The sequence below is a fragment of the Cherax quadricarinatus genome, chromosome 92, assembly GCF_038502225.1.
Source record: "Cherax quadricarinatus isolate ZL_2023a chromosome 92, ASM3850222v1, whole genome shotgun sequence".
In the NCBI taxonomy this organism is placed as follows: domain Eukaryota; kingdom Metazoa; phylum Arthropoda; class Malacostraca; order Decapoda; family Parastacidae; genus Cherax; species Cherax quadricarinatus.
The window spans coordinates 557,560-572,541 of NC_091383.1; the positions used below are offsets into that span (position 1 = coordinate 557,560).

At 47.5% G+C, this 14,982-nt stretch overlaps 1 protein-coding gene across 1 annotated transcript in view; it reads left to right on the forward strand.

The window, feature by feature from the left end:
* HLH3B (Helix loop helix protein 3B) overlaps positions 1–14,982 on the forward strand; it is a 31,853-nt gene that overhangs the window by 14,868 nt on the left and 2,003 nt on the right. Inside the window, exon 4 of the mRNA XM_070104520.1 lies at positions 13,112–13,410. Coding sequence (XP_069960621.1) covers positions 13,112–13,410 — 299 coding nt within the window. The remainder of the gene's footprint in view (positions 1–13,111; positions 13,411–14,982) is intronic.

Consider the following 14,982-nt stretch of genomic DNA (forward strand, 5'->3'; position numbering starts at 1 on the left):
AGTTGAATTTGGTGAATGCTCCCTCGTGACTAATCTCATTATGTCGGTCTGGGGCTCCACGCATACATGACTGAACCTCAATTATGTTGTGATCTGAGTATATTGTTTTTGATATGGTGATATTTCTTATCAGATCATCATTGTTAGTGAAGATGAGGTCTAGTGTATTCTCCAGTCTAGTAGGCTCTATTATTTGCTGGTTTAAATTGAATTTTGTGCAGAGATTTAAAAGCTCGCGTGAGTGTGAGTTTTCATCAGAGCTGCCTCCTGGTGTTATTACTGCAACAATATTATTTGCTATATTCCTCCATTTTAGGTGCCTTAAGTTGAAATCCCCCAGGAGCAAGATGTTGGGTGCAGGAGCTGGAAGGTTTTCCAGACAGTGGTCAATTTTTAACAGCTGTTCCTGGAATTGCTGGGATGTTGCATCCGGAGGCTTGTAGACTATCACAATGAATAGGTTTTGGTTCTCTACCTTTACTGCTAAAACTTCCACTACATCATTTGAGGCATTTAGCAGTTCTGTGCAAACAAGTGACTCTGCAATGTACAGGCCAACCCCCCCCCCCTTTTGCCTGTTCACTCTGCCACATCTGTATAGGTTGTAACCTGGGATCCATATTTCGTTGTCCAAGTGATCCTTTATGTGGGTCTCAGTGAAAGCCGCGAACATTGCCTTTGCCTCTGCAAGCAGTCCACGGATGAAAGGTATTTTGTTGTTTGTTGCTGGCTTTAGACCCTGTATATTTGCAAAGAAGAATGTTATCGGACTGGTGGTATTGTTGGTACTGGGGGGGGATTTTTTTCCCGGCATTAGTATCTGTATCTGTTGGTTTGGAGTGGAGGCCATCGACTGTGGTTCCACTCCAGGAATGACTGGATTTGGTGTACGATTTCTGCCATTTCCTGCCAGTTTTTTTTCCTTCCTGGCACTAAAAAACCTCTCCCTCTTGAGTGGCTGTGGCTACCCAGGTTTTCCCATGGCCTGGATGTTTTGTATCTTTTTGTCCCCTTTAGATGGTATGCCTGGCAATTTAAGTTATAGCACAGTCTTTCCTGTACTGAAGAGGTACACAGTTCAGGGTGAAAAAGCTTACAGGAAGGGAGTTTGCATTTTCCTGTTGTCATATGGGCATGGCATTTCCTAGGGTGGTCATAGTTGCACGTCCCATCTGTTTTTCCAGATTTCCCATGCCAGCAGATACCGAGTGCATAGTATGTGCACAGGCTTGGTTTCCGTTTGCCTTGGGTTTCTGTGACTGTATTCCCTGTTGGTGCATGTTTCCCTGTCTTACTTCTATCCTCCCTAGCACCAACAATGGAGCTCCCACCATTTGTTTTTGGTAATATATCCTCACTATTGCTAGTGTAGTCCTCTTGTTTGCTATTTCCTGCGGTATTTCTAGTTTGCAATATTGGTTTTATCTTATCTTTGACTACACTTGTTTCCCTACTATGGCTCCTGTCCCCTATGGGGTCATTTATATGTATTCCTTCCTGCGTATAATTCCCGACTACCTGGACAAAATCTCCAGCTTCACCATTACTGTCTCCCAGGACAGCATCTCCAGCTTCCCCATTACTGTCTCCCAGGACAGCATCTCCAGCTTCACCATTACTGTCTCCCAGGACAGCACCTCCAGCTTCACCATTACTGTCTCCCAGGACAGCACCTCCAGCTTCCCCATTACTGTCTCCCAGGACAGCACTATCAGCCCCCCATTTACTGACTACCAGGACATCATCTCCAGCCTTACAGTTTGTGACTACATGGCCAGTATCAAGGGCAGTATCATTCAGCCCGGACTTTTTATGTTCCCATCTGTTGTAGAAAGCTTCCAGGTTTTCTATGAAAGCAGCTTTGATGTTATCCTCTTTTAATACCCTTGTGATTTTAGTCCACAGATTTATCTCATTTGGGCATACCCAAAAACACTTCCCTGTTTTAATACTGCTTGTAGCTAGTTCTTGGATATCTGCACAAGGGGCGTGACACCAATTTCCACAGAAATGACAATTTATGCATGTGGAAGCCCGTTTGTTTGACTGACCACAGACTACACACAGCTTCATAATGATTTGAATGGTTGATTTACTGCAATTCTACTAGCAACCTCTTGAATATTATATTAATAACCTGCTAGGTGGTGCACAACGAAACCGTTTGAAACCAGTCCAGGGTTCGGACCAGTCAAGGGTTCGGACCAGTCAAGGGTTCGGACCAGTCAAGGGTTCGGACCAGTCAAGGGTTCGGTCCAGTCTATCTGATCTGATCAGTGGGTCACTTATTTAAACCATACTGGTCGGTGATTTGAGCTAACACATGAAGGATCTACTGGAAATTATCTACCCGAGTAATATGTGATTTGATTGATACAAAAGTATAACTTGCGTGTTGAAGAGCCGGTGACTGCTGGCACTCCTACAATGACGAACGGTCGAGCCTCCACCTTTGTTTATCAATCGCTGTATCTAGCTTCTCTATTTTTTTTCCGTCTCCACCACAATAAATGTTATATTATCACTATAGTTGACTGGTGCAAATTTTGGAGGAAGGGCGCTTTTTCTGTAGTAATAATTGCTTCTCGTTGTGTATATTGCGACCGCTGGTAACTACAGGTTATATGAAATTCACAGTATACGTCTGGTATTTCAAGAAAAAGAAACTAATGAAAGTCACTCCACTCCACTAAGTACCATTATAATACTGGTTAGTTGCTACTACAACACTGTATTCTGCTATTCACTGGTATCACTAGATTATATGCGAGTACACTAGCAGGCCAGGAAGATTATTAAAAACAGCTGACATGTGGTAAGTTTCTGGCGACTTCTGGCACCTGCCTCTATAGGCTTATCACTTCATTTACAAATTCACCTGTTTTCAAATGACACTTTAGCCTTTATCATCAATATACTAGGGAGCCACTGTAGTATACACTATACACTATGTATACTCAATGCTTTCAGGGAGACTTTCTTTCCTCTGACACAAAGTTCAATTATTATTATTTTTCCACACGGGACAGGCCTATGATTCCCCTCTGGCAGTAAACTCTGCTAGGTAGTGCACACAATTCTCCTTTTTTGACTCAGTATATAATGTTTTCCGCCCAAGATTGGTTCCAGGCGCTAGAGGGATGTATCGTATAGGATTGATGACACAAATTAAAGTTCTAGCACGTAAGAGCGACCGTGAAAACACCAGAAAACCCGGAGCACAACGAGGCACGCTGACACTGTAGCACTACACCAGTGTTGTAGCAACAATATTACCACAAGTGTTGTAGCAACAATATTACCACCAGTGTTGTAGCAACAATATTACCACCAGTGTTGTAGCAACAATATTACCACCAGTGTTGTAGCTACAATATTACCACCAGTGTTGTAGCAACAATATTACCACCAGTGTTGTAGCAACAATATTACCACCAGTGTTGTAGCTACAATATTACCACCAGTGTTGTAGCAACAATATTACCACCAGTGTTGTAGCAACACTAACACCAGTGTTGTAGCAACACTAACACCAGTGTTGTAGCAGCAACACTAACACCAGTGTTGTAGCAGCAACACTAACACCAGTGTTGTAGCAGCAACACTAACACCAGTGTTGTAGCAGCAACACTAACACCAGTGTTGTAGCAACAACACTAACACCAGTGTTGTAGCAACACTAACACCAGTGTTGTAGCAACACTAACACCAGTGTTGTAGCAACAATATTACCACCAGTGTTGTAGCAACAATATTGCCACCAGTGTTGTAGCAACAATATTACCACCAGTGTTGTAGCAACAATATTACCACCAGTGTTGTAGCAACAATATTACCACCAGTGTTGTAGCAACAATATTACCACCAGTGTTGTAGCAACAATATTACCACCAGTGTTGTAGCAACAATATTACCACCAGTGTTGTAGTAACAATATTACCACCAGTGTTGTAGCAACAATATTACCACCAGTTTTGTAGCAACAATATTACCACCAGTGTTGTATCAACAATATTACCACCAGTGTTGTAGTAACAATATTACCACCAGTGTTGTAGCAACAATATTACCACCAGTGTTGTAGCAACAATATTACCACCAGTGTTGTAGCAACAATATTACCACCAATGTTGTAGCAACATTATTACCACCAGTGTTGTAGCAACAATATTACCACCAGTGTTGTAGCAACAATATTACCACCAGTGTTGTAGCAACAATATTACCACCAGTGTTGTAGCAACAATATTACCACCAGTGTTGTAGCAACAATATTACCACCAGTGTTGTAGCAACAATATTACCACCAATGTTGTAGCAACATTATTACCACCAGTGTTGTAGCAACAATATTACCACCAGTGTTGTAGCAACAATATTACCACCAGTGTTGTAGCAACAATATTACCACCAGTGTTGTAGCAACAATATTACCACCAGTGTTGTAGCAACAATATTACCACCAGTGTTGTAGCAACAATATTACCACCAGTGTTGTAGCAACAATATTACCACCAGTGTTGTAGCAACACTAACACCAGTGTTGTAGCAACACTAACACCAGTGTTGTAGCAACACTAACACCAGTGTTGTAGCAACACTAACACCAGTGTTGTAGCAACACTAACACCAGTGTTGTAGCAACACTAACACCAGTGTTGTAGCAGCAACACTGTACAACACTCGGGTATCTTTACTGACGGAACGTTTCGCCCATCAGTGTCTTCAGTCCAAGACAGATAATTCCTCCTTGTGGAGGTCCTCGTCTACAACTACGATGGTTGTTGACGATCTATTGGATAGATAACCTGTTATCTGATTGAGTTAATTGTTATTCATGCGAGTTGTTGTTATCAAAGAGTGTAGTCACCTATTTGTGGTTGTTGGGGTCGAGGCACAACCCCTGGCCCCGCCTCTTCGGGGTCCGGGGGTCGAATCTCCCCCGGTACGGCTGGAAAATATTAGAGACGTGTTTCCATAAGACACCTGTTGTCCCTGTTTACCCATCAGTAACATGGGTACCTGGGTATTACTGGACTGGAGTGGGTCATATCCAGCGTGTTAGTGGACTGGTGTGGGTCATATCCAGCGTGTTAGTGGACTGGTGTGGGTCATATCCAGCGTGTTAGTGGACTGGTGTGGGTCATATCCAGCGTGTTAGTGGACTGGTGTGGGTCATATCCAGCGTGTTAGTGGACTGGTGTGGGTCATATCCAGCGTGTTAGTGGACTGGTGTGGGTCATATCCAGCGTGTTAGTGGACTGGTGTGGGTCATATCCAGCGTGTTAGTGGACTGGTGTGGGTCATATCCAGCGTGTTAGTGGACTGGTGTGGGTCATATCCAGCGTGTTAGTGGACTGGTGTGGGTCATATCCAGCGTGTTAGTGGACTGGTGTGGGTCATATCCAGGGTGTTAGAGGACTGGTGTGGATCATATCAAGCGTGTTAGTGGACTGGTGTGGGTCATATCCAGCGTGTTAGTGGACTGGTGTGGGTCACATCCTGGGTGTTAGTGGACTGGTGTGGGTCATATCCAGCGTGTTAGTGGACTGGTGTGGGTCATATCCAGCGTGTTAGTGGACTGGTGTGGGTCATATCCAGGGTGTTAGAGGACTGGTGTGGGTCATATCCAGCGTGTTAGTGGACTGGTGTGGGTCATATCCAGCGTGTTAGTGGACTGGTGTGGGTCATATCCAGGGTGTTAGTGGACTGGTGTGGGTCATATCCAGCGTGTTAGTGGACTGGTGTGGGTCACATCCTGGGTGTTAGAGGACTGGTGTGGGTCATATCCTGGGTGTTAGAGGACTGTTGTGGGTCATATCCTGGGTGTTAGAGGACTGTTGTGGGTCATATCCTGGGTGTTAGTGGACTGGTGTGGGTCATATCCTGGGTGTTAGAGGACTGGTGTGGGTCACATCCTGGGTATAGTGGACTGGTGTGGGTCATATCCAGCGTATTAGTGGACTGGTGTGGGTCACATTCTGGGTGTTAGTGGACTGGTGTGGGTCACATTCTGGGTGTTAGTGGACTGGTGTGGGTCATATCCAGCGTGTTAGTGGACTGGTGTCGGTCACATTCTGGGTGTTAGTGGACTGGTGTGGGTCATATCCAGCGTGTTAGTGGACTGGTGTGGGTCACATTCTGGGTGTTAGTGGACTGGTGTGGGTCATATCCTGGGTGTTAGAGGACTGGTGTGGGTCACATCCTGGGTGTTAGTGGACTGGTGTGGGTCACATCCTGGGTGTTAGTGGACTGGTGTTGGTCATATCCAGCGTGTTAGTGGACTGGTGTGGGTCATATCCAGCGTGTTAGTGGACTGGTGTGGGTCATATCCAGGGTGTTAGAGGACTGGTGTGGGTCATATCCTGGGTGTTAGAGGACTGTTGTGGGTCATATCCTGGGTGTTAGAGGACTGTTGTGGGTCATATCCTGGGTGTTAGTGGACTGGTGTGGGTCATATCCTGGGTGTTAGAGGACTGGTGTGGGTCACATCCTGGGTATTAGTGGACTGGTGTGGGTCATATCCAGCGTGTTAGTGGACTGGTGTGGGTCACATTCTGGGTGTTAGTGGACTGGTGTGGGTCACATTCTGGGTGTTAGTGGACTGGTGTGGGTCATATCCAGCGTGTTAGTGGACTGGTGTGGGTCACATTCTGGGTGTTAGTGGACTGGTGTGGGTCATATCCAGCGTGTTAGTGGACTGGTGTGGGTCACATTCTGGGTGTTAGTGGACTGGTGTGGGTCATATCCTGGGTGTTAGAGGACTGGTGTGGGTCACATCCTGGGTGTTAGTGGACTGGTGTGGGTCACATCCTGGGTGTTAGTGGACTGGTGTGGGTCACATCCTGAGTATTAGTGGACTGGAGTGGGTCATATCCAGCGTGTTAGTGGACCGGTGTGTGTCACATTCTGGGTGTTAGTGGACTGGTGTGGGTCATATCCTGGGTGTTAGAGGACTGGTGTGGGTCATATCCTGGGTGTTAGTGGACTGGTGTGGGTCACATCCTGGGTGTTAGTGGACTGGTGTGGGTCACATTCTGGGTGTTAGTGGACTGGTGTGGGTCATATCCTGGGTGTTAGAGGACTGGTGTGGGTCACATTCTGGGTGTTAGTGGACTGGTGTGGGTCACATCCTGGATGTTAGTGGACTGGTGTGGGTCATATCCAGCGTGTTTGTGGACTGGTGTGGGTAATATCCAGGGTGTTAGTGGACTGGTGTGGGTCACATCCTGGGTATTAGTGGACTGGTGTGGGTCATATCCAGCGTGTTAGTGGACTGGTGTGGGTCACATTCTGGGTGTTAGTGGACTGGTGTGGGTCATATCCTGGGTGTTAGTGGACTGGTGTGGGTCATATTCTGGGTGTTAGTGGACTGGTGTGGGTCACATTCTGGGTGTTAGTGGACTGGTGTGGGTCATATCCTGGGTGTTAGTGGACTGGTGTGGGTCACATTCTGGGTGTTAGTGGACTGGTGTGGGTCACATTCTGGGTGTTAGTGGACTGGTGTGGGTCACATTCTGGGTGTTAGTGGACTGGTGTGGGTCACATCCTGGGTATTAGAAGGACTGGTGTGGGCCATATCCTGGGTGTTAGTGGGCTGGTGTGGGTCACACCCTGGGTATTAGTGGACCGGTGTGGGTGGCATCCTGGGTGTTAGTGGACTGGTGTGGGTCACATCCTGGGTGTTAGTGGACCGGTGTGGGTGGCATCCTGGGTATTAGTGGACTGGTGTGGGTGGCATCCTGGATGTTAGTGGACTGGTGTGGGTTACATCCTGGGTCTTAGTGGACTGGTGTGGGTGGCATCCTGGGTGTTAGTGGACTGGTGTGGATCACATCCTGGGTGTTAGTGGACTGGTGTGTGTCACATCCTGGGTGTTAGTGGACTGGTGTGGGTGACATCCTGGGTGTTAGTGGACTGGTGTGGGTGACATCCTGGGTGTTAGTGGACTGGTGTGGGTGGCATCCTGGGTGTTAGTGGACTGGTGTGGGTCGCATCCAGGGTATTAGTGGACTGGTGTGGGTCATATCCTGGGTGTTAGTGGACTGGTGTGGGTCGCATCCTGGGTGTTAGTGGACTGGTGTGGGTCGCATCCTGGGTGTTAGTGGACTGGTGTGGGTCACATCCTGGGTATTAGTGGACTGTTGTGGGTGGCATCCTGAGTGTTAATGGACTGGTGTGGGTGGCACCCTGGGTGTTAGTGGACTGGTGTGGGTGGCATCCTGGGTGTTAGTGGACTGGTGTGGGTGACATCCTGGGTGTTAGTGGACTGGTGTGGGTGGCATCCTGGGTGTTAGTGGACTGGTGTGGGTGGAATCCTGGGTGTTAGTGGACTGGTGTGAGTGGCATCCTGGGTGTTAGTGGACTGGTGTGGGTGGCATCCTGGGTGTTAGTGGACTGCTGTGGGTGGCATCCTGGGTGTTAGTGGACTGCTGTGGGTGGCATCCTGGGTGTTAGTGGACTGCTGTGGGTGGCATCCTGGATGTTAGTGGACTGGTGTGGGTGGCATCCTGGGTGTTAGTGGACTGGTGTGGGTCACATCCTGGGTGTTAGTGGACCGGTGTGGGTGGCATCCTGGGTGTTAGTGGACTGGTGTAGGTGGCATCCTGGATGTTAGTGGACTGGTGTGGGTGACATCCTGGGTGTTAGTGGACTGGTGTGGGTGGCATCCTGGGTGTTAGTGGACTGGTGTGGGTGGCATCCTGGGTGCTAGTGGACTGCTGTGGGTGGCATCCTGGGTGTTAGTGGACTGGTGTGGGTGGCATCCTGGGTGTTAGTGGACTGGTGTGGGTCACATCCTGGGTGTTAGTGGACCGGTGTGGGTGGCATCCTGGGTGTTAGTGGACTGGTGTAGGTGGCATCCTGGATGTTAGTGGACTGGTGTGGGTGACATCCTGGGTGTTAGTGGACTGGTGTGGGTGGCATCCTGGGTGTTAGTGGACTGGTGTGGGTGGCATCCTGGGTGTTAGTGGACTTGTGTGGGTCACATCCTGGGTGTTAGTGAACTGGTGTGGGTGGCATCCTGGGTGTTAGTGGACTGGTGTGGGTGACATCCTGGGTGTTAGTGGACTGGTGTGGGTGGCATCCTGGGTGTTAGTGGACTGGTGTGAGTGGCATCCTGGGTGTTAGTGGACTGGTGTGGGTGGCATCCTGGGTGTTAGTGGACTGGTGTGGGTGGCATCCTGGGTGTTAGTGGACTGCTGTGGGTGGCATCCTGGGTGTTAGTGGACTGCTGTGGGTGGCATCCTGGGTGTTTGTGGACTGGTGTGGGTGGCATCCTGGGTGTTAGTGGACTGGTGTGGGTCACATCCTAGGTGTTAGTGGACTGGTGTGGGTGGCATCCTGGGTGTTAGTGGACTGGTGTGGGTGGCATCCTGGATGTTAGTGGACTGGTGTGGGTGACATCCTGGGTGTTAGTGGACTGGTGTGGGTGGCATCCTGGGTGTTAGTGGACTTGTGTGGGTCACATCCTGGGTGTTAGTGAACTGGTGTGGGTGGCATCCTGGGTGTTAGTGGACTGGTGTGGGTGACATCCTGGGTGTTAGTGGACTGGTGTGGGTGGCATCCTGGGTGTTAGTGGACTGGTGTGGGTCACATCCTGGGTGTTAGTTGACTTTTGTGGGTCGCATCCTGGGTGTTAGTGGACTGGTGTGGGTTACATCCTGGGTGTTAGTGGACTAGTGTGGGTGGCATCCTGGGTGTTAGGACACTGGAGTGGGTCACATCCTGGGTATTAGTGGACTGGTGTGGGTGGCATCCTGGGTGTTAGTGGACTGGTGTGGGTCACATCCTGGGTGTTAGTTGACTGGTGTGGGTCGCATCCTGGGTGTTAGTGGACTGGTGTGGGTCACATCCTGGGTGTTAGTGGACTGATGTGGGTGGCATCCTGGGTGTTAGTGGACTGGTGTGGGTCACATCCTAGGTGTTAGTAGACTGGTGTGTGTCGCATCCTGGGTGGTAGTGGACTGGTGAGGGTCACATCCTGGGTGTTAGTCGACTGGTGTGGGTCAAATCCTGGGTGTTAGTGGATTGGTGTGGGCCACATCCTGGGTGTTATTAGACTGGTGTGGGTGGCATCCTGGGTGTTAGTGGACTGGTGTGGGTCACATCCTGCGTGTTAGTGGACTTGTGTGTGTCGCATCCTGGGTGTTAGTGGACTGGTGTGTGTCACATCCTGGGTGGTAGTGGACTGGTGTGGGTCACATCCTGGGTGTTAGTGAACTGGTGTGGGTCACATCCTGGGTGTTAGTGGACTGGTGTGTGTCACATCCAGGGTGTTAGTTGACTGGTGTGAGTCGCATCCTGGGTGTTAGTGGACTGGTGTGGGTCACAAATTGGGTGTTAGTGGACTGGTGTGGGTCATATCCTGGGTGTTAGTGGACTGGTGTGGGCCACGTCCTGGGTGTTAGTGGACTGGTGTGGGTGGCATCCTGGGTGTTAGTGGACTGGTGTGGGTCACATCCTGCGTGTTAGTGGACTGGTGTGTGTCGCATCCTGGGTGTTAGTGGACTGGTGTGGGTCGCATCCTGGGTGTTAGTGGACTGGTGTGGGTCACAAATTGGGTGTTAGTGGACTGGTGTGGGTCGCATGCTGCGACAAAACTGACCTAATTTGCGGGATACCTTGTACATGTACTTGTATACCTTGTACATGTACTTGTATACCTTGTACATGTACTTGTATACCTTGTACATGTACTGGTATACCTTGTACATGTACTTGTATACCTTGTACATATACTGGTATGCCTTGTACATGTACTTGTATACCTTGTACATGTACTTGTATACCTTGTACATGTACTTGTATACCTTGTACATGTACTTGTATACCTTGTACATATACTGATATGCCTTGTACATATACTGGTATACCTTGTACATGTACTTGTATACCTTGTACATGTACTTGTATACCTTGTACATGGAATTGTATACCTTGTACATATACTGGTATACCTTGTACATGTACTTGTATACCTTGTACATGTACTTGTATACCTTGTACATGTACTTGTATACCTTGTACATGTACTGGTATACCTTGTACATGTACTGGTATACCTTGTACATGTACTGATATACCTTGTACATGTACTTGTATACCTTGTACATGTACTGGTATACCTTGTACATGTACTTGTATACCTTGTACATGTACTGGTATACCTTGTACATGTACTGGTATACCTTGTACATGTACTGGTATACCTTGTACGTGTACTTGTATACCTTGTACGTGTACTGGTATACCTTGTACATGTACTTGTATACCTTGTACATGTACTTGTATACCTTGTACATGTACTGGTATACCTTGTACATGTACTTGTATACCTTGTACATGTACTGGTATACCTTGTACATGTACTTGTATACCTTGTACATGTACTTGTATACCTTGTACTTGTATACCTTGTACATGTTCTTGTATACCTTGTACATGTACTGGCATACATTGTACATGTACTTTTATACCTTGTACATGTACTTGTATACCTTGTACATGTACTTGTATACCTTGTACATGTACTTGTATACCTTGTACATGTACTTGTATTCCTTGTACATGTACTTGTATACCTTGTACATGTACTTGTATACCTTGTACATGTACTTGTATACCTTGTACATGTACTTGTATACCTTGTACATGTACTTGTATACCTTGTACATGTACTTGTATACTTTTTACATGTACTGGTATAACTTGTACATGTACTTGTATACCTTGTACATGTACTTGTATTCCTTGTACATGTACTTGTATACCTTGTACGTGTACTTGTATACCTTGTACATGTACTTGTATACCTTGTACATGTACTTGTATACCTTGTACATGTACTTGTATACCTTGTACATGTACTTGTATACCTTGTACATGTACTTGTATACCTTGTACATGTACTTGTATACCTTGTACATGTACTTGTATACCTTGTACATGTACTTGTGTACCTTGTACATGTACTTGTATACCTTGTACATGTACTTGTATACCTTGTACATGTACTTGTATACCTTGTACATGTACTTGTATACCTTGTACATGTACTTGTATACCTTGTACATGTACTTGTATACCTTGTACATGTACTTGTATACCTTGTACATGTACTGGTATACCTTGTACATGTACTGGTAGAAATAAAGATTATTATTATTATTATTATTATTATTATTATTATTATTATTATTATTATTATAGATAGATAGATAGATAGATAGATAGATAGATAGATAGATAGATTGATAGATAGATAGATAGATAGATAGATAGATAGATAGAGAGAGAGAGAGAGAGAGAGAGAGAGAGAGAGAGAGAGAGAGAGAGAGAGAGAGAGAGAGAGAGAGAGAGAGAGAGAGAGAGAGAGAGAGTTATGGATACACCATTGTTTGTGTGAGTGTCACATGACACCCAGGGGGGTCAGGTCACCGCCACCTGCATCAATGTATCAGCCTACATGTCACTCGGGAGAAAGTCACGTCACCTACCACCTGCCTTGACGCTGGTGAAGGGATCTTGATCAAAGGCATCAGAACTATTCCCTCTACATCCATTAGAACGTGTATCCATAAGACACCTGCTGTCCCTGTTCACCTAGCAGTAAGTAGGTACCAAGGTGTTAGTTACCTTACACCTGCTGCCACTGTTTACTTAGCAGTAAGTAGGTACCCGGGTGTTAGTTACCTTACACCTGCTGCCACTGTTTACTTAGCAGTAAGTAGGTACCCGGGTGTTAGTTACCTTACACCTGCTGCCACTGTTTACTTAGCAGTAAGTAGGTACCCGGGTGTTAGTTACCTTACACCTGCTGTCACTGCTTACTTAGCAGTAAGTAGGTACCTGGGTGTTAGTTACCTTACGCCTGCTGTCACTGTTCAGCTAGCAGTAAGTAGGTACCTGGGTGTTAGGTAACTGGTGTGGGTGGCATCCTGGGGGACAAGATTGGAGTATGACAATGGAAATAAGAGACGGCTCTTGATAACGCACTGATTTTCTTGCCTTATCCTGGCTTATTAATCCAACATGTTATCCTGGGTTAATAATCCAAGGAAGCACTAAGCCCGTAAGGGTCACACCGTAATGAGGTCTGACCCCATGGTAGCTCCGGTTCCTCGGATCAAGGCTACGAAACTATATTTCATTTTTTAATTGGTCAGGTGACAGATGAGAATTCCCCGGGCGGCGTGTGTGGGTGTGTGGGCGGCTGTGTGGGCGGCTGTGGGGGCGAGAGTAGCGACCTGGACCTGGCTGACGACCTCTCTGACGACACCCACGACTCTACTACTGACGACGACCACGGGGAAGATGGTGGTAGTGGTGGTAGTGGTGGTGGTAGTGGTGGTAGTGGTGACTACACTTCTACTCACCATCCCAGGTACCTATCCTGGAGACGATCCCATGGTGAGTACTCTGTCTATCTATCTATCTGTCTATCTATCTATCTATCTATCTATCTCTCTAAATATATCTATCTAAATATATCTCTCTCACAAACATATACATAGCTTTAAGAAGAGGTACAATAAGGGTCTTGGAGCAGGGAGAGTTGATCTAGTAGCGAAGAGCCGGGACCAGGAGTTGTGAATCGACCCCTGCAACTACAAATTGGTAAGTACACACACAGACTAGTAGCGACCAGCGAAGAGGCGGGGCCAGGAGCTATGACTCGACCCCTGCAACCACAAATAGGTGAGGGCACACACACACACACACACACACACACACACACACACACACACACACACACACACACACACACACAGGGAGAGTGACCCAGTAGTGGCTAGTGAAGAGGCGGGGACAGGAGCTATGACTCGACCCCTGCAACCACAAATAGGTGAGGGCACACACACACACACACACACACACACACACACACACACACACACACACACACACACACAGGGAGAGTGACCCAGTAGTTGCTAGTGAAGAGGCGGGGCCAGGAGCTATGACTCGACCCCTGCAACCACAAATAGGTGAGGGCACACACACACACACACACACACACAAACACACACACACACACACACACACACACACACACACGCACACACAGGGAGAGTGACCCAGTAGTGGCTAGTGAAGAGGCGGGGCCAGGAGCTATGACTCGACCCCTGCAACCACAAATAGGTGAGGGCACACACACACACACACACACACACACACACACAGCAGTAAGACAAGAGAGAGAGGGGTGGGTGGATTGCATTTTCTTGGACTGCAAGAAGGCGTTTGACACAGTTCCACACAAGAGATTGGTGCAAAAACTGGAGGACCAAGCAGGGATAACAGGGAAGGCACTACAATGGATCAGGGAATACTTGTCAGGAAGACAGCAGCGAGTCATGGTACGTGGCGAGGTGTCAGAGTGGGCACCTGTGACCAGCGGGGTCCCGCAGGGGTCAGTCCTAGGACCAGTGCTGTTTCTGGTATTTGTGAACGACATGACGGAAGGAATAGACTCTGAGGTGTCCCTGTTTGCAGATGACGTGAAGTTGATGAGAAGAATACACTCGATCGAAGACCAGGCAGAACTACAAAGGGATCTGGACAGGCTGCAGAACTGGTCCAGCAATTGGCTCCTGGAGTTCAATCCCACCAAGTGCAAAGTCATGAAGATTGGGGAAGGGCAAAGAAGGCCGCAAACGGAGTACAGTCTAGGGGGTCAGAGACTACAAACCTCACTCAAGGAAAAAGATCTTGGGGTGAGTATAACACCAGGCACATCTCCTGAAGCGCACATCAACCAAATAACTGCTGCAGCATATGGGCGCCTAGCAAACCTCAGAACAGCATTCCGACATCTTAATAAGGAATCGTTCAGGACCCTGTACACCGTATACGTTAGGCCCATATTGGAGTATGCGGCACCAGTTTGGAACCCACACCTAGCCAAGCACGTAAAGAAACTAGAGAAAGTGCAAAGGTTTGCAACAAGACTAGTCCCAGAGCTAAGAGGTATGTCCTACG